The 24,252-nt window shown below is 58.5% G+C and overlaps 3 protein-coding genes across 3 annotated transcripts; 2 read left to right on the forward strand and 1 right to left on the reverse strand.

The window, feature by feature from the left end:
- The first annotated feature begins 5 nt into the window (after positions 1-5).
- Positions 6-10,110, forward strand: RETSAT (retinol saturase). The gene is made up of 11 exons (XM_076358936.1): positions 6-223; positions 970-1,152; positions 1,900-2,141; positions 2,795-2,996; positions 3,664-3,861; positions 3,962-4,081; positions 5,898-6,036; positions 6,211-6,320; positions 7,584-7,750; positions 8,096-8,255; positions 8,736-10,110. The coding sequence occupies exons 1-11, from the start codon at positions 46-48 to the stop codon at positions 8,879-8,881; spliced, it is 1,845 nt and encodes a 614-aa protein (XP_076215051.1). The 5' UTR covers positions 6-45; the 3' UTR covers positions 8,882-10,110.
- An 889-nt stretch (positions 10,111-10,999) lies between these two features.
- LOC143170537 (caspase-7-like) lies at positions 11,000-13,990 on the forward strand. The gene is made up of 4 exons (XM_076358898.1): positions 11,000-11,201; positions 11,349-11,518; positions 13,427-13,568; positions 13,685-13,990. The coding sequence occupies exons 1-4, from the start codon at positions 11,000-11,002 to the stop codon at positions 13,930-13,932; spliced, it is 762 nt and encodes a 253-aa protein (XP_076215013.1). The 3' UTR covers positions 13,933-13,990.
- A 5,259-nt stretch (positions 13,991-19,249) lies between these two features.
- TGOLN2 (trans-golgi network protein 2) lies at positions 19,250-24,038 on the reverse strand. Its single transcript, XM_076358752.1, has 4 exons — positions 23,958-24,038; positions 22,050-23,422; positions 20,594-20,677; positions 19,250-19,628 (listed from the first exon to the last, which is right to left on the reverse strand). Exons 1-4 carry the CDS (start codon positions 24,013-24,015, stop codon positions 19,623-19,625), a joined length of 1,521 nt encoding a protein of 506 aa, XP_076214867.1. The 5' UTR covers positions 24,016-24,038; the 3' UTR covers positions 19,250-19,622.
- Between the last annotated feature and the right edge of the window lie 214 nt (positions 24,039-24,252).

Below are 24,252 nucleotides of genomic sequence, written 5' to 3' on the forward strand. Positions count from 1 at the left end.
AGCGGGGCTGCCCGCGGGGCCGCGCCGGCAGAGGGGCGCAGCGCCATGTGGCCGTACGCGCTGCTCTTCCTCGCCCTCCTCCTCCTCCTCCTCCTCCTCCTCCTCCTCGCCCGGCTCCTGCGGGGCGCGGGCGGCGGCCCCAGCCCCTTCGCCGCCGATGCCCGGCGCCCGCCCGCCCCGCTCGTCACCGACAAGGCTGCCCGCAGGACGGTCCTCAAGGCAGGTACGGGGCTCTGCCCGCCCCGCCGCTCGCCGGCAGCTCTGCCCGGTGCCCCCCCCCCCCCCCCTCCCCGGTGGGGGAACCCCCCCATCCCTGCGCTTCGCTGGGGGGGGGGGCATCATCCCCCGGGGCGGCATTAACCCCCCGGGGCGGCATCTCCCCCCGGCACGGCATCACCCCCTGGGGCAGCACGACCCCCCCCCAGAATGGCATCTCCCCCCCCGTGTGGCATCGCCCGGCGAGGTGGCATCACCCCCCCTCCGGGGTGGCATCGCCTCCCAGGGTGGCATCCCCCCACGGGGCGACATCCCCCCCCCCCCCGATGCAGCATCACCCCGGGGGCAGCATGACCCCCCCCAGAATGGCATCTCCCCCCCCCCCCGTGTGACATCGCCTGGCGAGGTGGCATCACCCCCCCCCGGGGTGGCATCGCCTCCCAGGGTGGCATCCCCCCCCCGATGCAGCATCACCCCGGGGGCAGCATGACCCCCCCCAGAATGGCATCCCCCCCCCCACCCCCCCCCCGTGTGGCATCACCCCCCCCCCGTGTGGCATCACCCCCCCCCGGGGTGGCATCACCCCCCCAGCACGGCATCGCCCAACGGGGTGGCATCGCCCCCCGAGTGGCATCTCCCCCTCCGGCCAGGTTTCGGGGTCACCTGCCGGCTTACCGTGCGCCCCCGCTCGGGGGGGGGGGGGGGGGTGCCACATCCCACCGCTGAGGATGCCCCCCCCCCCCCCCCCCCCAGTTTTCTCAGCAGATAAAGTCCCCGAGGGGCTCGATGCCATCGTGGTGGGCAGCGGCATCGGGGGCCTGGCAGCTGCCGCGCTGCTGGCGAAGGCGGGCAAGAGGGTGCTGGTGCTGGAGCAGCACGGGAAGCTGGGGGGCTGCTGCCACACCTTCAGCGAGAAGGGCTTCGAGTTCGACACCGGTACGCCCCCCCCCCCCCCCCCCCCCCGCCACCGGCATTTGGGGGTCCCAAATTCACCCCTGGCTCATCGTGGGGGGGGGGGGGGGAGGCTGAGCCACAGGGTGAGGGTGCGGGGAGGCGGGGGGGGGGGGGGATGCCCAAAACACCCGTGGGAACCCAGAGCGGGCGTGCCCGGCACACCCACCCCGGGTTATACAAGCGCTTTTTCCGCCTGAGCGACGCGGTGTCGGGCACCTTCCCTCGCCCCAAAATCCTCCTGCTGAAGGACGAGGTGCCGCCGGTCGCGCCCCGTCGCCGTCACACCAAAACCCTATAGAATTCCCCGTATCCAGCTCAGCCCCTGTGGAATTCCCCGTCCCGGGGGGGGGTGGGGGGGGGGATGTCATCTCTCACACCTCCCACGGCAAACTCCTTCCAGCAAGACAAAGTCCCTCCGTAGGTCCCTCGAGCTGCACGGGATTAATTATTTTCAGCAATATAGAGAGGAAAAAAAGTATCGAGGTGTAATGAAATTCCTAAAAGCTGCTTAAAAACAGGGCGGCGAGCGCGTGGTTTTCCCTTCCACCTCGAATGGGAGGCGGGTGTTTCCCGGCTTTTTCCCTTTCCATACGGAGCTGCTGGGGGGGGGGGGGGAGTGGAGAAATAAAAGGAGGGTCCCGCGCATGCCAGGGGTACGCGATGGGGTGTAAAAAAAAAAAAACAAGGAAAAAAAAACCCCCCAAAATAAACCAAAAACACATCTTCCAGGTATCCACTACGTGGGGCAGATGCGGGAGGGCTCCACCATCCGCGTCGTGGTGGACCAGCTGACGGAGGGGCAGCTGGAGTGGGCTCGGCTGCCGGCCGTCTACGACGCCGTGGTTTTGGGGGAGCCCGGCCGCGGCAGGACCTATCGCATCTATTCGGGGAAGGAGGAATATTTCCAAGGCTTGAAGGAGCAGTTTCCCGGGGAGGGGGCCGCTATCGAGGAGTTCCGGCGGCTGGTGAAGGTAAGGGGGGGGGGGGGGGGGGGCTTTGGCTTCGCCGCGGAGATGGGCCGGGGGGGGGATTTTTTTGGCTCTGGTCCCTCTCTGCGGGGTCACGCGGGGAGGGGAAATTCCCCCCCCCCCCCCCCCCCCGACACTCGGGTATGGGGCAACTGCAGAGAACAATGGCGTGGCACAACCCGCCCCCGAAAGCACTGGGAAACACGTCAGAAAAAAAATCTCCCTTTTCTGCCTCGAAAACCCGGTGTCGCACCCCGAGTTTTAACCCCCCTCCCCGCGGATGCTCGTGGTCCCACGGGACGTGCTGGGACCCCTGCGAGCCCTGACCACCCCCCCCCCCCGAGCGCCGTGGGACGATGCTCCGGGTCCTCCCAGCCGGTGGAGTGGTTGCAATCATTACCGATAATTACCATTATTAATTTATGCTTTGAAACCACTGCGAAGGCTGGGAGCCTCTGCCGCAGGGGAGGTTTTTTGGTGGGGGCAGGCGCTCCCTTTGCCCGCAGCTCCCTACTGTCGCCTCTCTGCCGGCCGAGCAGTAAATTTAAGGGGAAAAAGATGCTTTTGAGCATCTTTCGAGCCCACCCCGCGGTTGTCCGCAGCCCCCCGCGCCCCCCCGGCGGCGGATGCTCAGCAACAAGCCTCCCCTCCCGCAGAGCGTTGGCAGAGGGACCGTGCTGGTGGGCGTCTTGAAAATGATCCCCCGGGCGCTGGCCACCCTGCTGTGCCGCTCGGGGCTGCTGCCGCGCCTCAGCCCCTTCTGCCGGCTGGCGTCGCGCAGCCTGAAGGAGGTGGTGGATGGTCTCACCGCCGACCGCGAGCTCAGGGCCGTCTTCAGCTACATCTTCCCCACCTACGGTAGGTAGCCAGGAGGCTCCGGGGCGCCGTGGAGGTGAAGTTAAACCCTTTAGAAACAAACAAAAAAAAACCCCCCCAAACCTCCAAGAAAACCCTTTTTTCTTTGCTTTTATAAGGGTGATGGCTGTCGCGGGTTGCGGGCGAGGGATGCTGCGTGCATGGGTGCTCTGCCAGCATCCTTGTCCCCAAGCCAGCGGCCGGTTGTCCCCACGTCCCCGTTGCTCGCCTTCATCTCTTTTCCTCCGCATCCTTCAGCTTCACGGCGTGGAAGCATCGCTCCTCTTACGCAAGGGAACATCTACCCGCCCTTAACCTCGCGCTGGCACCCACCGCTCCGGCCTCGCCGTAACCCTTTCGCCCTGAGCCTTCCCCTTCCCTTCCTCCCGTCCGCCCCGGGGGTTTGCTCGTGGACCCCCGTCACTCGGCTGGTTCAGCGGGCGCAGCCCGAGTTGTGAACGAGCCACGGGCTTTGCCACGGGGCCACCCACGTCCGACGCCCTCCCTGCTCCTCCAGGCACCGACGACCCATCGTTTCTCGCCCGCATCCGTCCTTCCTTGCAGCATCGCGTCCAGCCGAGGACAGGGCACTCCTCATCCTAAAAACTTCAGGATAAGCCACAAAACCACGATTCGGCACAAACTCACCTTACGCTGCCCCTTTTTTCAGGCGTGGTCCCCTCCAAGGCCAGCTTCTCCATGCACAGCATCCTGGTGAACCACTTCCTCCGCGGCGCGTGGTACCCCAAAGGGGGGGCCGGGGAAATCGCTTTCCACACCATTCCCGTTATCCGGAAAGCCGGAGGCAACGTGTTGGGAAACGCGCCGGTGCAGAGGATCCTGCTGGACTCCCAGGGCAAAGCCTGCGGTGAGCGCCGGCACGGGCTGGGGCACACGTGGCTTCTCCCCGCCGCGGCGTTGCTTTTAACCGGACCCGTTCCTCCCCGCCTCGCTTTTCAACCTTCCAGGTGTGAGCGTCAAGAAAGGCCAAGGTTTGGTGAACATCTTCGCTCCCGTTATCATTTCGGACGCCGGGATCTTCAACACCTACGAACGGCTCCTGCCGGCGGAGGCGCGGGCGTTGCCTGGTAAAACACGGCAGCGCTGGGTTTCATGGGGGTTACGGCATTAATCCCTCTCTGAGCCGCATCAGAAAGTGGCTTCTTTGTAATTATTTCGTAGGCATCAGCAAAACCCTGTCCTTCGTGTCGCGGCATTCAAAACACCACCCCTGGCCATACATTTCTTTGCAGGGTTTTTAATCAAGCCTAAATTAATTTGCCAAAAACTGGCCATACAGTTGGCAAAGCCCTGGCTTGCTGCTCGGTTTCCCTAAAAACCACAGCGCAGTGCCCCGAAACTTGTGAAAGTCGGTGAAATGCCCATTTAAAGTTGGGTTTAGTGCCGCCGCAAAATAATCTTGCTGCTTTGGATGGGGCACGGTCCGGGGGGAAGAGGCACGGTCGGGTGGAAGGGGTACGGTCGGGTGGAAGGGGGCACGGTCGGGTGGAAGGGGTACGGTCGGGTGGAAGGGGGCACAGTCGGGTGGAAGGGGGTACGGTCGGGTGGAAGGGGGCACGGTTCGGGAGGAAGAGGCACGGTCGGGTGGGAAGAGGCACGGTTCGGGTGGAAGCGGGTACGGTCGGGTGGGAAGAGGGCACGGTTCGGGGGGAAGGGGGCATGGTTGGGTGGGAAGAGGCACGGTCGGGTGGGAAGGGGGCACGGTCGGGTGGGAAGGGGGCACGGTTCGGGGGGAAGGGGGCACGGTCGGGTGGAAGGGGACACGGTCGGGTGGGAAGAGGCACGGTCGGGTGGGAAGAGGCACAGTCGGGTGGAAGGGGGCACGGTCGGGTGGGAAGAGGCACGGTCGGGTGGGAAGAGGCACGGTTGGGTGGGAAGAGGCACGGTCGGGTGGGAAGAGGGCACGGTTCGGGGGGAAGGGGGCACGGTTGGGTGGGAAGAGGCACGGTCGGGTGGGAAGAGGCACGGTCGGGTGGGAAGGGGGCACGGTCAGGGGGGAAGAGGGCACGGTTCAGGGGGAAGAGGCACGGTCGGGTGGGAAGAGGCACGGTCGGGTGGGAAGAGGGCACGGTTCGGGGGGAAGGGGGCATGGTTGGGTGGGAAGAGGCACGGTCGGGTGGGAAGAGGGCACGGTTCGGGGGGAAGGGGGCATGGTTGGGTGGGAAGAGGCACGGTCGGGTGGAAGGGGGCACGGTTGGGTGGGAAGAGGCACGGTCGGGGGGGAAGGGGGTACGGTCGGGTGGAAGGGGGCACGGTTCGGGAGGAAGAGGCACGGTCGGGTGGGAAGGGGGCACGGTTCGGGTGGAAGCGGGTACGGTCGGGTGGGAAGAGGGCACGGTTCGGGGGGAAGGGGGCATGGTTGGGTGGGAAGAGGGCATGGTTCGGGGGGAAGGGGGCACGGTCGGGTGGGAAGGGGGCACGGTTCGGGGGGAAGGGGGCACGGTCGGGTGGGAAGAGGGCACGGTTCAGGGGGAAGAGGCACGGTCGGGTGGGAAGAGGCACGGTCGGGTGGGAAGGGGGCACGGTCAGGGGGGAAGGAGCTTTCTGGGCAACGATACGGTCCTGGTCTGCAACCATTCAATGTCTGCAGAGCAGGAGTGCGTTTGAATCCAAGCAGCTCATTAAAACCAGGAGAAGCTCGAGCCAAGGGTACCCTAAAGCATCCCCTACAGGAAATCGCGGCGCTGCTGCCTTCCTTACAGCTCGCGGCCGTTGCCATCCCACCCCTTGAGCACGCACAGGATGTTTTGAGATAAATCAGTTGTACAAGCCAACGTGGGAGCAACACAGATACGAATGGGGCGGCTTCTAGGAGAAACCACTTCTCCGTAGCTGAGGATCTCAGAAAATACTAATTTTTCCCTTCTTCCCTCCGTATCGCAGAGATCCAGTCTCAGCTTCGCATGGCGACACACGGCGAAGGGGGTTTCACCGTCTTCGTAGGTCTTAATGGCTCAAGGGAGGAGCTGGGGCTGGAGCCCACCAACTACTTCATATATGCAGGAGATGACCTGGACGAAATGTAGGTTTGGCTTCACCTTAGACGTGCTTCGTTAAGCGTGAGGAGATGAATTCCTGGGTGGTGACTCAGAAAATGCTCTTGGCAGATCCTCGCTGCATGGGGATTCGGATGTAGCAAGTATTCACGGCAAGGCTTGCATCGAAACCCACCTCAAACCCTCGTGTATCTCTGCAGAATGAATCGCTACCTGGCTTCTTCCAGAGAAGAAGCTGCCAAGAACATCCCTCTCCTGTTTGTCACCTGCCCGTCAGCCAAGGACCCCACCTGGGAAACGAGGCACCCAGGTAAAGGCTGAAGCCCGGCCACACGCGCTTGGGAGCAGCTTGAAAACTCTTGCTGTGGTTTGGTTTGTTTGTTTGTGTTCCCCAGGGCTCAGTTTTGGGGCCGGTCTTGTTCAATATCTTTATCAATGATCTGGATGAGGGGATCGAGTGCACCCTCAGTTTGCAGACGACACCAAGTTGGGCGGGAGCGTTGATCTGCTCGAGGGTGGGAAGGCTCTGCAGAGGGACCTGGACAGGCTGGATCGATGGGCCGAGGCCAACTGTATGAGGTTCAACAAAGCCAAGTGCCAGGTCCTGCACTTGGGCCACAACAACCCCATGCAGCGCTACAGGCTGGGGGAAGAGTGGCTGGAAAGCTGCCTGGTGGAAAAGGACCTGGGGGTGCTGGTCGACAGCCGGCTGAACATGAGCCGGCAGTGTGCCCAGGCGGCCAAGAAGGCCAAGGGCATCCTGGCCTGTATCAGAAATAGTGTGGCCAGCAGGAGCAGGGAAGTGATCGTGCCCCTGTACTCGGCACTGGTGAGGCCGCACCTCGAATACTGTGTTCAGTTTTGGGCCCCTCACTCCAAGAAGGACGTCGAGGTGCTGGAGCGTGTCCAGAGAAGGGCAACGAGGCTGGTGAGGGGTCTGGAGAACAAGTCTGATGAGGAGCGGCTGAGGGAACTGGGGTTGTTCAGCCTGGAGAAGAGGAGGCTGAGGGGAGACCTCATCGCTCTCTACAACCCCCTGAAAGGAGGTTGTAGCGAGGGGGGGGTCGGTCTCTTCTCCCAAGGAACAAGCGATAGGACGAGAGGAAACGGCCTCAAGTTGCGCCAGGGGAGGTTTAGATTGGACATGAGGAAAAATGTCTTTACTGAAAGAGTGGTTAAACATTGGGACAGGCTGCCCAGGGAAGTGGTGGAGTCCCCATCCCTGGAGGTATTTAAAAGACGTGTAGATGAGGCACTTAGGGACATGGTTTAGTGGGCATGGTGGTGTTGGGTTGCTGGTTGGACTCAATGATCTTAGAGGTCTTTTCCAACCTCAATGATTCTATGATTCTATGACCGCAAATGAGGAGTTTCACCTAAAATAGCCACGGTCAAAGCTGCTGAGCAGGTTGCTCGTGGAAAGCGGTCTTCAAGATAACCGGACGGGGATATGGGACCACAAAGACCGAGGGACATCCCGGGTGTTCGCATGGGGCGGGTTGGGTTTGTGGCAGCGGAATGGTGGCATGAGGGTGGGCAGAGGGACAACCGCCCCAACCTTGTCCTGCTGCAGGTAAATCCACGCTGGCCATCGTGACCTTCGCCAAATACGAGTGGTTTGAGGAGTGGAAGGACAAGCAGGTCAGTAAGCGGGGAGATGATTACGAGGAGTTGAAGAAAACCTTTGTGGACACCATCATGCAGGCCGTCTTCAAGCTCTACCCTCGCATCGAGGACAGGGTGAGGAAACCTGGGGTTCGCGGTTCCTCCAGCTCCTCTTCTGGGTCCTGTACACCCAGCCCCTTCCTGCAAACGTAGGAGCAGGGTCTGGGTCTGCTGGACATGAGGTCCAGCACCAACCCATCGCTGCTGCCTCCTGACCACGCATGGTGCAAGGCGGGGGGTACGATGATCCTCCAGGACCATCCCGGGACCAAACTTGGCCAGAACCGCCACCCAAGGGTCTGCAAGGAAACCTGTCCCAGCCCGTAACCCCACGAAAACAGCTTTCTGGAGCACAATGAGTCGCCCCGCACCATCACGCCTACCCCATGCAGACCACGTTGTCCCCTCGTCCTCCCCCAGATCGAGTACATCTCCGGAGGGACGCCCCTCACCAACCAGCACTACATCGCCAGCCCCAGGGGGGAGATCTACGGCATCGACCACAACATTGCCCGCCTGCAAGCCGAAGCCATTGCCACCGTGAGGGCGCAGACGGCCGTCCCCAACCTCTACCTGACAGGTACCGTGGCCACCACCCAGACACCACGTTCTCAGATGAGGACGCCTCTGGGGAAGCAGGGTATGGGGGGAGAAAAACCTTCGATGAAATAAGGGGACAAGCCGCTGCCGTGCCACGGGGTGACGCAAGAGCCGGTGGAGCGTGTCTAAGCGGAGCTGCATGGTCCCAACGGGAGGAGGAAAGGGCTGTGCCTCCTCCAGCTCCTGGACGTCGTCTCCCTGCCCAGGGCTGATTTGTTTTAGCTGGGCAGGATGAGGGCCTTTCCCTGCGGGGGAGGAGGAAGAGGGGTCCAACAGGGAGGGGTTTTGTGGATTTAAACCCAAGGGTCGGCGTGGGGGCAGCTGGAAGGTGGGGAGGGCGGATGATGGACGGGGACGGTGATGTCCAGCAGCGTTGAGGGGCAGCTGGGGACAGAGAGCGTGGGCTGCCCTCGGGTCCCCAGCACGGCCACTGCCATCGCCGCCTCCCGCTCTCTTCCAGGGCAGGATTTGTGCCTGGGCGGCTTCGTGGGAGCCCTGCAAGGAGCCCTCATCTGCGGCAGCGCCGTCCTCAAGCGCAACCTCTACGCCGACGTGGCACGGCTGAAAAAGCGCACGCAGGCCACCGACTCTAAGAAGAGGGACTAACGCCTGCCGTCCCACCGGCCAGGACCTCCCTTTCCCTCCGGCGCCTTATTTTCCGCTCCAAATCACCCGTAGCACATCCTTCTCTAATGCAAAGCCAAAGGGTTACAGCCCAGGAAGGCGCCGTACCCATTTCCAGGCAGCTTGGAAACCTTCCCCACCCACCTTGCCCTGGACCTTACCCACCTAGAGCTCACCTCCTTCCACCACGACGCCCACCGCTAGCGAGTAAAAGCCAGCGCTTGATCCCTGGCCGCCCTTTTGAGGGCAAAAACCCTTCTCCCGCTGGAGGGAAGAGGGGCTCCAAGAGCCTGCCATGTGCAGCAGCGGCCAGGAGAGAAGTCAAGGCAACCCCAAAAACCGGGCTGCACCAGAAGGCAAAAACCCAACAGCTTCTACCACCAACACCCACGGCCGCTTCATCCCCACTAGTGTCCAACAGCCGCCTGGACCATCGGAAGAGCATCAACCTTCACCTGCATCCCCCAGAGCCGCTGGGTCAAGGGGAGCGAGCCCCCCGGGGATGCTTTCCCCCCCCTTTCAGACGGTGGCTTTGGTGCAGAGTTGGGCTCCTAAAGCTTCACTGGGCTCATGAAGCTCCAACGTGGGAGTCAGCAGCCCCGGGGGTTGTGGAGGCAGAGGAAGCAGCACCTCCCCGAGACGGGGCTGTGCACGGGCTTGCCCAGGCAGCGGTTTGGTAAACCCCCGCCAGCCGCTGGACGGGCACCGGCTGCATTTAAGCAAGGGGAAAATCACGCCAACCTAAGCCCCGTCGCTGTGTTTTAACCAAGACACCCGGGAGAGGCTCACGGACACGGTCCTTTAGGAAGGAGCCGGCTCCTGGCTCACCGGGGCGGCGGAGTAAGCGGGTCCTTCTGGCACGCCAAGGCCAGGCGTGGAGGCTGGAGTGATTTAAGCCAGGTTTAAAGCTATTTAAGAGCAGCGGTGCTTGCTTCGCTGTATGGCGCTTTCAAAGTCAGGCCTTGCTGCAGCGGCGTAGCAGGACCAGCGTGCTCGGCAGTGATGCAGCCCCTCAGCCCCGTGACGCTGCGATATTTCAGTGCTGCTCTACCCTCCATCGCCCGGAGACGTGCGATGGTGCAAACACCCGCTCCTTTAGCAATAAAAAAAGTCCAGCCCTTCTGTCTGCTGGGAAAAGCTTGGGAACTCAAAGCCCTCTCCAAATGGGAAGGGAAGCACGTGAGACCAGAAATAAATAATCATCATCATCATCATCTTGTGATTTGCGCCTTGTGACACGGGATCAGCAGGGCTGGGGTTAGGGTGGCGTGAGAGGGCTGCTTTTCGACACCGCAGGTCAGCAAGTTTGGGAAGGGAAGGAGAGAGGGGGTGCAGTTGAGACCCGTCCTCGTGAGCGCGTCGCTGGGGGCTCATCCTGCACCAGCGCGGAATGTTTTGGGGAGGAATAATTGCAGCAGTGCCATAAATGGGTACCCCAAGTGGGTAAAACCGGCGGGCAAGTGCCTGCTGCCTCCCCGGGAGCGGGCAGGGTTAGGCAATAAGCAACACTGGCCAACAAGCCCTGCTAGGAGCTCGCGGGGGAAGCTGGAAGGGGCCGTTTTCCCCGCGGTCAGCGACGGGAAGCAGGAATTGCCTGGCTTTTTGGGGAAACAGAGACTCAGACGGTGAGAAAGGCAGGGAGGGATTGCCTGGCTGCTCCCGGTGCTTCCCGCAACGCAGGCATTTCCATCCCCCAGCCCTCTCCACCCCCCACCATCCCCTTGGAGAAAAAAAAAATCCTCTTTTTTTTCCCCCCCTCTCCTCCCCACATATGCCCCATATGCTCCAGGCCGGAGGGTGCCAGCCCAGCCCTCTCGCAGCCGGCGATGCCCACTGAACCCAGGGGCGAGCCGCGGCCCTCTCCTACCCCTGTGAGTCATGCCCAGGTGCCACCTCGCTCCCTCAGCAGGTGACAGGGCATCGCTCCTGCCTTGCCCTTGAAAATCAGCCACGCTGGTGCTGAGTCAGCCAGCGGAGCAGGGTACGTTGTCCCGGATTTCCCGGAGGAGGACTCCGGGCTCACCGCTAGACAAACCTGAGCCCCGCGCCGGCACGGTGGGGGTTTGGAGACCACCTACCCATCCGAGGGGACACCCCAGCATGTCCCAGCCAAGGCAAAGCCGGGCTCTTGTCATCGTCAACACCAATTTCTGCAGCAGCGACGGTGATGTGGTGTTTTGGCCCCGGGGAGGAGCCAAGAGAGAAGCGGAGAAGCTTTCCAACATACTCTCACGGCTCAACTACAAGGTGAAGCTGATGCATAACAAGACAGCCAAGGAGATAGAAGACCTTTACCAGCAAGGTACACGTCCCCCCTGCCAGCCCCTAAACCCCCTCCTTGTCTTCCCCCAAGCCCAGCTACCTCCCATTTCCCACCTCTCGGTCTAAGAACCCTCCGCCACACCCCGGTTCGATGCTCAAAGGCATCGGTTCGGCCGCGTCTTTGCAGAGTGCTGCCGCGAGCACGGAGAGTACTTCGTGAGCATCATCTCCAGCCACGGACAGGAGGGGGTCATATTCGGTTGCGACTCGGAGCCGGTTATGCTGACCCGGATTTTCCAGATTTTATCGTCGAAGTGCCCGGTGCTCACCAAAATACCCAAAATCTTCTTTATCCAGGTAACACAGCCGCTGGATGATAATTTGATCCCCTTTTTCCTAAGTTTGTGCAGAATTAGACTGGCAGAAGCACGAGGCTTAAGGTTGCTGCTGGTATAAGTCTGTTCTAATCGTGGATTTTGCTACATCCGTGCGAGAGCTCCATCCTTTCGTCACTCCCCAGCTTCCCACCACAACCCTCCATCCCTCTTTTTTCACGCTTTCACCGATTTTGAGGTTTCTTTGCTGACTGCAAACACTCCTCTCCCAGCCCATCATCACCCACACACGTGTCCTTTCTTTGGGAAACAGCCTCGGTCTTTTCCCAGTGCCTCCAGACAGGAGCGTTTCTCCTGGTGGTTTGCACCCTCTGGACTACCTGGGCTGAAACCAAATTGTTTGCCGTGATACATGACATTGCTGGGATCAAATACTCCCCCCCCCAGACACCACCAGGATCTAGATGAATGGGTAACAGCTGCCTTCAAATCCCGTCACCGTGACATTTGGGCACAGCAAACTCCTGGGGTAGGGCTGGGAGAAGCCCAGCTATGAACTGGTGAGGTAGTAGGGGGAAAAAAAGAAAAAAATAAAGCCCACAGCAGGTTCCCAAGCAGTGAAGCAGGGGGGAGCCTGAACATGCTCCTGCAGGAAAGGAGCCCTGGAAGTACGCTTTAACGCTGATCCGACAGGGAGGATTAGGTCGCTGAGCAAACTAATAGTTCAGCAACTGGATGGATACCAGCAGATAGCGTGAGCTCTTACGCAAATATACAGGAGTTTTTTCACCTGAAAGCAAGTATAAATTACTCACGGCATTCGTTTCCTTCTGGCAAAGGGCTTGGCCTCTGTTCAGGGAGCGGCGACAGCCGTGGACATCCCCCAGACGAGCCGACAAACCCGGAGGCTGGTCTGGGCACCTCGCTCAGCGGGCCAAGCTTGTGCTCGTGCTGACGAACGCTGTCCCTGATGAACCGCAGGGCTGGGGGTGCCCAGAGCCCAGGCTGGAAGAGAAGGGCTGCTTCCCCTCGGCATCACCACGGCTCTCGGGTCCCCGCGGCTCCCAGCGGCCTCCGTCCACCTCTCCGGGCTGTTCAGTGCCAGGGTGTCGCAGCTAGCTTGCGGGCATCTCTGCGGGCCACGTCCTGAGCGAGTATTTACCGCTGGCGTTAGGCGGGGAGTTTGCACAGGGAGAGGTGAGGGGGATGCTCCCCTCTCCCCTAACGCTGGGAGACGTCTACCGCCGCCGTTCGGTCTGGTCCCAACCAACACGTCCCGGCAGAGGTAGCTCCAGGTAGGGGTGAAACGTGCCCTCAGAGCAGCCTCAGCAGCTCTAGTGCCTCTCCAGCACCTTCCCAACACCAGCCCGGTACTCCGTCCCCGCAAGAAAGACCAAGCCACCGCGTAGAATAAAGGACCGTGCACGAACTGGGCTGCCCGCGGGCTGCGCTCCAAGGGGAGTCTCTGCCAGCACTTTCCCAGCGGGTTTTTGCGTTTCCGGGTGTATTTCTGGGTTCGCACGTGCAGCAACCGCATTTACCGGGGAGGGGAGGGGTAAACGCAAAGAGAAGGGGAACCAGCCTCGCGAGAAATGCGTAGGGAAGAGAGGAGGGAGCCCCATCTCTAGGCTCGTGGCAGGACAGGCTTGGCAAAGCTGAGCTGCAGTGGGTGAGAAGGGAAGAGGATGGTCGACGGACGAGATGGGAAGGGGATGGAGATGGGAGAGGAGTTGCGTGGGGCTGTAGGACTCGGGGAACGGGAGCTGGGAGGGGCTCTGCACCACGGGATGGGTTGTAGGCTTGGCTTGGGGAGGGTTACAGGTCCACAGGGAGCCCCCAAAGACCCCAGGAGCTTTAGGCTTGCCCTGGAAACGGGCAAAAGGGAGAGAGCAGAGCAGGGGGAAGCTCACGACAGCCGTTCTGCCCGCAGGCTTGCCGGGGGGAAGAATTCGACCAGGGGGTGGTTGTGGAGTGCGACAGCGGGGAGCCCGAGCCAGAGTGCGAGCCAGACTGCTTCTCAGACTACCTCTCCATCCCTCCTCAAACCGCCGTGATGTTCGCCTGCAGCCCAGGTAAGGGAGAGCCCCTGACACACCCAACGCCGGCCGAAAACGTTTCCTTTTGGAAACGTTGCCATCAGAGGGCCACGGCGCAGCCAACGTTGCTCTCCTTCCTTCACGCTCTGCAGGCTACGTGGCCTTCCTCAACATCTCCGGATCCATGTTCCTCCAGACCCTGCTCAAGGTCCTGGAGGGAGAGGAACGTCACCTGGCCCTCAACCGCCTCATGACCCGCATTAACTGGGAGGTGGCCTTTTGCTGCCAGGCCAGGGGCACCTATGAGGGATGCAAGGAGATGCCCTGCTTCGTCACCAACCTGCTGCAGGAGGTCTTCCCCTTCTCGGCGCCCATCATGGACGAGGCAGACGGTGTTTGAGAGCTGCCAGCTCTGCAGAAAAGCCCGAGGGGCGAAGAGCAGCAGCTTGGCTGCAGGAAGTCCCCTGTCATGCATGGAGAAAAAAAAAAAAGGACAAGTGACAAGAAAACCAACAGAAAAGCCCTCTGGAAAGGTGACCAGCTCAACCTGGGACGTGCCGGAGCTACCCGCGGGGAGGTTTTAACAAGCCAAGTGCAGCTGGGGCAAATCTTACCACGGGACCTTCTGCAGAGCAGAAACGTCTGATTTAAGCACACGACGGTGCGGCGACACCCAAACGCCCTACAGCAGCAGCCCCACGCCACGGCTACCCACAGCTCCAGAGCGGGACGTAAACCTGCTTCTCCCCCTGATTTTCTTACACGAAAGAGCTCCAACCTTGCAAATGCAATCTCACCCATTTATTTTTATTTTTACTTTTTTTTAAATCTAAACAAACCTGCACAGGCCATGGACTTTTGTCTTACAGAGGCAAAGCTGATGTGTTTACCTGGCTGGCGCCCTACCCATAATGAAAACAGTGCTGCCCTGCTGTAAAGATCACCTCATGCTCGAGCTGTTTGTTCACAAGGCTGTTTAAAAATTCAAGGCTTTAAAACAAAAATCAAATATAGGGTGGTTAGCAGGATTTGCAGGTTGGTGGCTTAAGCTGGGACCTGGAGCAGAGGTCAGGGAGTGGATTAGGGAGCATTTGCTCAAGGTAGTTCATGATGAATAATTGGGTCTTTGCGAGCTTCTTTCTTACGTGAGGCAAGGGGAGAGGGGAAGAGCTCCAGCCGGGACGCGAGCAGAGGGAACAGATGGGCCGGGACACCTCGTGGACCTGATGTATTTGCTCAAGGTCCTCTCCTCCCGTTCTCTCTTTGGTACCGAGAATAAGCACAAAAGCCACGTCAACAAAAAAGCCTGAACGGCTCCTGTGCAAACACAGGGACCCCTGGTCTGCCAGACAGGGGACCGGTCCTCAGACAGCCGCAGGAGGAGGGAGGGGTTGAAGGGGGCGAAGACCTCCTCCGAAGCGGGTAGAGTTTCACCCTGCGCCCATGCATGAAGCCTGCGCCGCCTCCACCCTAAGGGCCTCTCGGTTAAACTCTGGCCGCATCCGTATTTCTCAGCGTAGCCCCGAGCAATTCAGCTCCAATAAGCAGAGCCCAACCCAGCCGGCAGATAAATTTGGTTTCGTTTAGCATTTTTTCCACTCCTGGACTTTGACTCACGGGTAGGCGCGTGGCGCAGCTACCCCAACACAACCCACGCTCGGCACTCACCGCGTCCCAGCACGCGTGACGGGATGCTCAGCGCCGCTGCCTCTCTCCCTTGAGGGACCTGCAGGGTTGCTCCTTCCCCACTACATTCGCTCTACCTGCAGGAATAAAATAGTTGAGATCTTTACAGCACTCTCAAATCAGGGTGGAACTGGGCAAGGGGTTCAAAGAGCTTTTGGAGCACAAATCAGTAATTCTAGGGCGATTTCCCGAAGAAACAAAAGAGACACAGCAGAGCGGTGCTCTGATCTCCTCTCGTAGGAAGGCTCGGATGAGTGCTCAATCCGACAACCCCACGTGCAGATGAACGGAGAATTTTCATTTCAATCCCCCACTTCCACCCTTTTTCCCCTCCCTCAAGCTCTCAGCAACCCCGACAACAGGAAAACAAGCGGTCCTCCCTTTTTCCTAGCCCGTCCTCTGCACTCACTGCCAGGCAGCTGGCGTCCAGCCGAGTTGGAGGAGAGTGCAGGAGGGTGGATTTTCTCCTTTTAGGGAAAAAGTGGGGGAAAGGAGAAAGTTTCTTCCGTTTACTGCCGGAAGCAGCAGTAAACGCTACCCAGAAGCGCCCTCATCATCCGCTGTTGATCATGGCACCTTCTCCTTCCCCTTTCCACGGCTGGTCGGGCAGCAGCATCCCACGCAGGCTGCTCTCGCCGCGGGGGAACAGAAGTGGCACCACTGGGCTCTCTCTTTTCCAGTCTCTTCCCAGTCTCCGCTGCTCAGAGGAGGCAGGCTGTGCTGGGATCCGGGCCGCGTCCGCCTCAGAGCCTCCCTGTGGGTGAAAGAAGAAATACAACGGGAGAGATCCACAACCGAGCTCCGTCAAACGCAGGTTAAACTCTGTATTAAGGTCAGGTCCTAAATAACCCCGCTCACCACCACGCGTACGAGGGACCGAGCCGGTCAAGAAGAACGGGGCTGCCGACACAGGGTGATCGTGAAGCAGACTGGAAACTTTTCAGATCCGCTCTCGGCTGAAACCCGTCTCGGCTCCTTCCGTCTGCAGGGGTAGCTGGTCACGGGAGGGCCAAGTCTGCACGTGCAAACCGAGCACGCAAAGCTTTGAACACAAACCACTCAGCTCAAAGAGAGCTGTTTTTGTCAAAACCGTTGGTTTTTTGTTTTGGTTTTTTTTTTTTTTGCACAAAGAGGAACTAACCTGCACCGCTGTTGCCAGGTCTCAAAGGAGACCATGAAAAGAACACGCGCAAAAAAAGAGGTGAAAACTCCTCACTCGTTTTTCTTAAATCCATTTATTGACTTCACCACACAGGAAAAAAAAAAAAAAGTACAAAGAAATATAAAAATTCTGATCCTTCAAAGCAAGTTGCATTTCACTGCAGCAGAAAACAAGCCATTTGCTGATTCGAACCGGCAAGGCAGCTGGCCTAAAAGTAGTAACATCTGGCAAAAAACCCTATGTACCGACAGATACCATCCCTTCGAAAACGTGTTGTGTCCAAAGGGAAAAGGTTACGCGCACCTTGACCCGTTTGAAACACATTGCATAAATTTAAATACCATAAAAATCAGCAAACCGGGGGTCATCCCCAGAGGTTTCACGCAGCTCGGACAATTACAGCTGGGTAGGAGGAGATTTAGGGGGGAGTCCCCCCGTTTAGCCGGGCGTGAGCTCTGCCTCTCCCCAGACCCTGCACTTCCCGGGCACTGAGCAAACCAACAGCTTGAGGTGACGTACGTCCTCGTTAACCTGACGAACGAGCTCGTGCTCGCTCCGACCTGACGATCGAGACGTTTGAGGTACACGACGGTCCCGTTCTCCAAAAGAACTCCCTCGCTTCGGCTTGCTGTTAATAGCTAACTGCCGGTAACGGGGGTGGGATTTCCAGCACAGCTTGGAACGAGAGAGGGCTGAAAGGCATCTGAAAAAAGCTCGTGGGATAGAAAAGCAAGAGACGGTGAAAAAAAAACCAAACCCCTCTGTAAATCATTTTTCAATTTAAAAAAAAAAAAACCAAAAGAACAGGACAAAGCCGGAAAACGGCGTGCACGCTTTAAAAATTCAGGAATGAGCAGCTCAGAAGCACATGGTATTTCACATGTTGGAATACGTTTTCGCCCCCCCCCCCGTCATTAGACAAAAGCCACCACCTCCCACCCCGCATCCTGTCCATAAATCAGCCGCACAACCTTATCCTACGGGATCTCTGAAACAGTGGAGTCTTGTTGCAGGAGTTCCCACCCTTTTCAGAAGGCACATTTCCCCCAAGGGTTACGTTCCCAGACTTGTTTTCCTTTCTCTTCCCTCCACCTCACACTCCCGTTCTCCAAAATAGCTTCTGCAAGTACTTTTAGCATCAGAAAAGTTTACTACGGAAACCCTGAAAGCTATTTAAAGCCAAGAGGGACTTTCTCCCGCTCTTTGTGCTTGCTAACAGCCAGCAAAAAGAAAAAAAAGAAAGATTTTTCTTTTAAGAGAGGGTCAAGCCCCTTCTCCCCTCTTACGTGGGGAATAAAAAAAAAAAAAAATACAGCTGTAGCTTTCATGTCCAGACAAGGAAACGACTTTGCCCTTGTCAAACGTGACTATCTTTAGCAACCACAGGGCAGATTACCAATTGTTCGCAACCTCGGGAAGGCCGGAAAAAGGCCGGCCTCATCCCGCAAGTCGCTTTCGCAGCCAGCTGGGGGGAAGTTAACCCGACCGGGATTCTTCCTGTGCAGTCAGTCGGCAAGTGCACGGAGAGGGTGACTCACGTACGGCTGGCACGAGCTCTAGAAGAGTGTGAAGAGCTCTAGATACCTCATACCAATTTTTTTTCTGCCCATATTGGAAAAAAAAAAAAAAAAAAACAAAAGCACGAGCCGGGCAGGCACTTCATGCCCTCTTCAGAAACGTCCCGTCTCAGACAAATATCTTTGGAGTAGAACTACAAAAATAAAAACAACCTCACAGCTATAACTCGTGAATCAACGTGTTTTGCAGCCTTAAACATAACCAGTACGTCCCAGGCCCTAGTTTAAGTGCTCCGCAGTAATACCGAAGCGACCAGCTCAGCGACAAGCAGCTGGTTACGTGTACATTCAACCACACAAAACCCCTCAAAGCCGGGGCCGGCAGAGCCGTGGAAGAGCGGGAAGAGGTTGCGCCAGCTGTACAATAAGCCCTTTCACATGTCGGTCACCTGCTCAGGAGGTGACCCCGGGGAGGAGACGCCCCGTGGTGACTCACAGGCAGAAAAGACGTCACCCACGCCGCGGGCTACAACGGTTTCCCAAGGCGAGAGGCGCTCGGCAGGCGCGGCGCTGCCAAGGCTTGCGCGACCCAGGGGACGAGCAGCCGCCTCGCCTCTCAACCGGGCAAGGAAGCGGCATTCCTCCAGCCAGAGCCAACGCCGAGCGCTCAGTCGCAGCGAGCTCTACAGCCGATGGAAGCTCGTCCAGTGGAGCTGACTACTCCAAGGCCTCAGTACCGCATTTTTGAGGAAGAGGTTTGAATGACCGCAAGTTTCATTCATCCCAAACACTTCGGGATTACCGGAGGTTTTACGTTACCACATGACTACATTTTACAAGGGGTAGGAAAGCAATCCGCCAAGGCAACGTCTGCTACAACGACACGGCGGCAATTTGGCACGAAGCTTTCCAAGCCTAACCTGCCCTCCTTCACAGCATCACACCGCAACTGTCACCTTTAGTGCAAACATCTGAACTCCGGGGATTGTGAGGGAAAAGACCTGCGTGGAGCATAAGATGCAGGTGAGGAAGTTGAAGCTACAACCCAAGGGCCAAAGACTGCTCCAGCGTTTCCAAAAATGTGCATGAAAGAGAATCTAGACGTTAAACTCTAACATTGTCTTCATCACGGAGAGAGAGGAAAAAAAAAAATCAAATCAAACCAGATTCCTTGGCGGATCGTTTCCCTACTAGTGCAATCAGTCACGCTCCGAACTTTAGCATCCAAATACAATGGACAGAAGAGGAGAACGTCCGTGTCTCAAGCAAGACTGTGCTGGTTACAAAGGCAGCTCTATGACTCTGGAAGGGGAAGAGTCAGATGGCTCGTTTCGCAGGCGGATTCCCCCCCCCCCCCCCCCAAGAGGAGACGTCAGTACAGTAGATGGCAAATTCCATTTCATCTGGACACAAAAGTTCTGTCAAGTGCCGGGGACTGGCTTTTCCTGGGTCACAGGCTAGAAGCCAGACGCCCAAGCGGAAAACGAGTTCATCAGCTGGGAGCTGGGAAAGGAGAAACGCGTTTCGAGGAAGTGAGAGGTTTAACGTTACCAAGGTGCAGGTGCAAAAAGAAAAGCATTTCCCCTTCTTCCTGCTGTCTGAAATCCGAACGCGGCAGCACAGCCACAGCTCGGAGCACTACAGCGGGGGAGTCGGTGGGCGTCCCAGTGTTCCTGCATTTTCATCACCGGCCGTCGTTATTCCAGTGAACATCCGAGGGGGAGTCTAGATCTGGAAAGGCAAAAAGGAAGGTTTAAACAATTTGAAAGCTCAGCATGCGTTTTTCTACTCTGACAAAGCATCAGGGTTTGAGCAGGCTGAGTGTCTCTGACGAGCTTTCAAATAAAAACCAAGCTCTTTCTAACTGCCTGCCTGCTTTACTGTGCCTCAGGGACAAGTCAGGGAATTCCAGGCAAAGGAAACAATTCCCAAAATATTGGTGAGACGAAATGGGGAGGCTCAAGCGGGCAAATTGTCTCGGTGGCATTCAGACGGGTTCCCCAGCCAGGCACGGCTGCAATTCGGGAAGGGAGAGAACAGAGCTTCCACTCCCAACGGCGCACTGCACTGCTGCAGAGCTGACAACAAGCCGGGGATGCCACTGCCTTGAGTTTTATACGCCAAATCCCTAACGGCATTTGAAAACGGCCATCGTCGCGGTCCCCCAAATGCCGACAGCCTTCTGAAAGTCCGACTTTCAGCTTAACTTTTTCGACTCTTAAAAAATTTTCTTTCCTCGTCTCCTCTTCCCATTGCAGAAAATAACTACAGGCACATCTGACTTCAAGGACAACAGGTGAAAAAAGTTTCGAGGGGAAGAAGAAAGGGAATTCTCCCCAAATCCTACCCTTCCCCTGCTAAGAACTTATTTGAAAAAGTCATTTGAGTCAGTGACAAACCATTTGTAAGCACACCTGAGCTTGAGACTCACAGACTTCTGCTCTGTGCTAGCCCTCTCTGCCACCATTTCTCAGCATTGTTGCTGCCATTTTCTGGCAAAACCCTGTTTCCAGACCAAGAGCAGGTTTTTTTGCTAAAAAATCAGCTTCCCAATACCAGCCAAGTAGGGGCCTCGTGACCGTTTCTAATGCGAAAGGCCAATATATCGCATTCACAATATACACCAGGCACCGCAACCCCCTCCCAGCCCGCCCGGCTCCCAGGGTGAGGCAGCACCCGCTTCGGGTAGATCTTACCTTTTGATCCAGTCTCTGATAATCGCTAGATTTGGGCCGTCGACCACTTTTCGATCTTTTCCCTTCCAGAGCAAAAGCAATGATCTGTGGAGAGAGAAGCAGGGACAAGGTGAGTGGGGCAGTAGTGACAAATAAGCTCTTTCTCACTTCAAATGCAGGCGCTTTCTAGTGGGCCAAAGACCAGCTTCGCTTTCCTCCTTCTAGTGATGACATTTCATTTGAAAAAGCACTTGAAACAAACAAATGCCAATATATAAACCCAGCTAAGAGCGAAAGCAGGCGATAATGAGGTTTGCCCAACATGCGGAAAACAATAATGTGCGCTCACAGCCCAGAAGGCCAACCGTATCCTGGGCTGCATCCAAAGCAGCGTGGCCAGCAGGTCGAGGGAGGGGATTCTGCCCCTCTGCTCTGCTCTGGTGAGACCCCACCTGGAGCACTGCGTCCAGCTCTGGAGCCCTCAGCATAAGAAAGACACGGACCTGTTGGAGCAGGTCCGGAGGAGGGTCACAAAAATGATCAGGGGGATGGAACACCTCTCCTGTGAAGAAAGGCTGAGAGAGTTGGGGTTGTTCAGCCTGGAGAAGAGAAGGCTTCGGGGAGACCTTATTGCAGCCTGTCAGTACTTCAAAGGGGCTTATAAAAAAGATGGCGGCAAACTTTTTAGCAGGGCCTGTTGCGACAGGACAAGGGGGAATGGCTTTAAACTAAAGGGGGGGAGATTTGGACTAGATATACGGAAGAATTTTTTTATGCTGAGGATGGTGAAGCACTGGCCCAGGTTGCCCAGAGAGGTGGTGGATGCCCCATCCCTGGAAACATTCCAGGTCAGGTTGGACGGGGCTCTGAGCAACCTGATCTAGTTGAAGATGTCCCTGCCCAGGGCAGGGGGGTTGGACTAGATGATCTTTGAAGGTCCCTTCCAACCCAAACTATTCTGTGATTCTATAAGAACGTTTTCTTTCTCCTACCTCAAAAATAGCTTTACAGGAGGAAAAAAAAAAGGCAGCAAAAGACAGTTACATCATTTGAGCTGCATCCCCCCCACCACGCAAGACTATTTAAGGAGAAGTCTTCTGCAACCTGCTAGAGAAACTCATCGTCAGCAAGAAAACATGGGGTAACTTCATACATCTTTTCCTTTTCACCCCTCTCAGCTGCAAATAATCACTAGAGCTGAGGCCACCCAATTTCCATGGAGATCCGACCCCTTTCCCCAGTTACAACACCCCCTCCGCTCCTCCCAGAGCTGTTGGGACCAAGGCTCAAACGAACATTAACCAAACCCACGCCGCGCAGCAAGCGGGAGGAACTGGCGAGAAGCAAAAGTCAGGGCGAGGGGAAAGGTCTTCAACCGAGCAGGTCCCAATCTGCAGCGGTGACCGGCGAGAGGGAAGGAAGCTCCTAAACTGCAGGGGAGATGTCGAGAGCCTGGGTAAGGAGCACAGCCACTCACCTTGCGTTTGTTGTGATACGCAACGTATAAGGCAGCAACGATAATAGCCGTGGTCACCAGATAGGCGAAGAAGTGGCTGCTCTCCGACTGGTCCCTGGGGGGAGAAGGAATGCTCTTCTCTCTCTCCTTACTAAAGGAGGAGGCGTCGCTGCCTCCTTTGGCCCCATCCTCTTCCTCTCTGGGATTTTCTTCATTGTCTAAAAAGCTGTTGCCCGCAGCAGCGGAGGAAGCTGACTGCGGTGATGCGTTTTTATCTCTCGGTGAGCCCATTTGATTACCCTGGTTGTTGGTCTGGTTATCACCGTTACTGCCCGGGTTCCTGCCCTGGTTCTCGGCGTTGCTGTCCTGGTTCTCGGTATTACTGCTCTGGTTGTTGCCCCCGTTTGTGTCGTTGCTGCCCTGGTTGTTGTTGTTGCTGTCCTGGCTGTTGCCCTGGTTTGCGTTGTTGCTGCCCTGGTTGTTGTTGTTGCTGTCCTGGCTGTTGCCCTGGTTTGCGTTGTTGCTGCCCTGGTTGTTGTTGTTGCTGTCCTGGCCGTTGTTGTTGCTGTCCTGGCCGTTGTTGTTGCTGTCCTGGCCGTTGTTGTTGCTGTCCTGGCCGTTGTTGTTGCTGTCCTGGCCGTTGCCCTGGTTTGCGTCGTTGCTGCCCTGGTTGTTGTTGTTGCTGCCCTGGCTGTTGCCCTGGTTTGCGTCGTTGCTGCCCTGGTTGTTGTTGTTGCTGCCCTGGCCGTTGCCCCGGTTTGCGTCGTTGCTGCCCTGGCCGTTGCCGTTGTCCTGGCTCTTGCTGTCCTGGTTGTTGTTGCCCTCGTTCTGGTTGTCACTGTGGTTCTTGTAACTGCTGTACTGGTTGGTGGCGTCCGAGTTGGTGCTGTCTTGGTTGTTGCCATCCTGGTTGCTGTCCTTGTTCTCGTGGGTGCTCTCCTGGCGGGTGCTCTCGTTCTGGGGGCTCACCTGGTGGGCGTCCTTGTTCTGCTTGCCGGTGTCCTGGTTACCGGGGCTGCTGCTCTGGCCGTTGGCCTGATTACCAGTGCCGCCATCTTGTTTGCTGGTTGGGTAACTTGCGTTGCCGCCTTGGCCATCCTGGCCACCGCCACTCGGACTGTTGCCTTGGCCACCACCACTCTGGCCACCAGTCTGCTTCTCCACGCTGCTACCGGGGCCAGACACATTCGCGCCCTTCTGCTGATCCATCACGCTTCCGTTATTCGTGTCCGACTTGCTCCCGTTGGACGTACCCGACGCAGAGCGCTGCTCTTCGTCCGTTGTGGACACATGCGGATGCTCGTTCCCTTGGGGTTCCTGGCCGTTAGGTGCTCCCGACTGGAGGGATCCCCCGGCGCCTGCTGAAGCTCTGCTGGTGTCTGTTTGCTCCCCAGCTGTCAGCAAACACACAGAGGTCGGGGTCACCGCCTGCCCCTCCGGTCGGTGTAAGCAGCGTGCCCGGCTCTCCGAGACGGCTCCCCGGCCAGCGCAGCCCCACCGCTGCCAAAAGGGGAAGGGAACTCCCCCCGCAAGGCAGATGGGCGAGGGGAACCAAAGGGGTGGCAAACCCGGCGGGCAGGGAGACACCCCCCACCCCCCCCCCCCCCCCCGCCCCCGCAGGCAGGAGGGGCCCAACGCGAACCGAGCGCCCGCGCCAGACCCACCCCGGCCCGAGGGCAAGCGCTGCCCTGGCTGCGCTGCTCCCCCTCCCCGGTGCTGCCGAGCGCCCACCCCAACCGCTCCCGCCTCAGCGCCCCCACCGCGGGGCCCCCCGGCCGCTGCCCTCCCCGCCGGTCCCGTGTCCGTCCGTCCCCCCCCCCCCCCGGTCCCTCCGCCCCGGGCTTCCCCGGCCGCAGGCCCCCGCTCGCTGCCTTCCCCCGCCCCGGGCACTTCAGGGCCAGCCCCAGCCGCCCTCCGCCGGCCTCTCACCCCCGGAGCGGGCGGCGGCGCAGAGCACCAAGAGCAGCAGGAGCGGCGGCAGCGGCATGGCGGCCGAGAGTAACGGCCCTCACCGCCACCCGCCGGCCCGCCCAGCTTCCGCTTCCGCTTCCGGCAAGGCAAGGGCTCCTTCCGGGAGGAGATCTCGCGAGAGCGGGGACGCGGCGGGAGGGAGCGGGAACGGCCGCGCGGGGGTGGGTGGGTGTGAGACGGGGAGGGGCGGGGCTCGAGGAAGCTGGGGCGGGGTTTAAGGAGAAGTGGGGCGGGGCTGAGGATGGGGCCCGTC

This window comes from Aptenodytes patagonicus, chromosome 24 (assembly GCF_965638725.1).
Source record: "Aptenodytes patagonicus chromosome 24, bAptPat1.pri.cur, whole genome shotgun sequence".
In the NCBI taxonomy this organism is placed as follows: Eukaryota; Metazoa; Chordata; class Aves; order Sphenisciformes; family Spheniscidae; genus Aptenodytes; species Aptenodytes patagonicus.

Coding starts and splice junctions, on each gene's coding strand:
- LOC143170537 (XM_076358898.1), top strand. CDS start 11,000: ATGTCCCAGCCAAGGCAAAGCCGGGCTCTTGTCATCGTCAACACCAAT. Junction 11,202..11,348: donor AGAAGACCTTTACCAGCAAG/GTACACGTCCCC, acceptor GCGTCTTTGCAG/AGTGCTGCCGCGAGCACGGA. Junction 11,519..13,426: donor CCAAAATCTTCTTTATCCAG/GTAACACAGCCG, acceptor TTCTGCCCGCAG/GCTTGCCGGGGGGAAGAATT.
- RETSAT (XM_076358936.1), top strand. CDS start 46: ATGTGGCCGTACGCGCTGCTCTTCCTCGCCCTCCTCCTCCTCCTCCTC. Junction 2,997..3,663: donor CTACATCTTCCCCACCTACG/GTAGGTAGCCAG, acceptor CCCTTTTTTCAG/GCGTGGTCCCCTCCAAGGCC. Junction 7,751..8,095: donor ACCCTCGCATCGAGGACAGG/GTGAGGAAACCT, acceptor GTCCTCCCCCAG/ATCGAGTACATCTCCGGAGG.
- TGOLN2 (XM_076358752.1), bottom strand. CDS start 24,015: ATGCCGCTGCCGCCGCTCCTGCTGCTCTTGGTGCTCTGCGCCGCCGCC. Junction 23,423..23,957: donor CGCCGCCGCCCGCTCCGGGG/GTGAGAGGCCGG, acceptor GTTTGCTGACAG/CTGGGGAGCAAACAGACACC. Junction 20,678..22,049: donor CGTATCACAACAAACGCAAG/GTGAGTGGCTGT, acceptor CTCTCTCCACAG/ATCATTGCTTTTGCTCTGGA.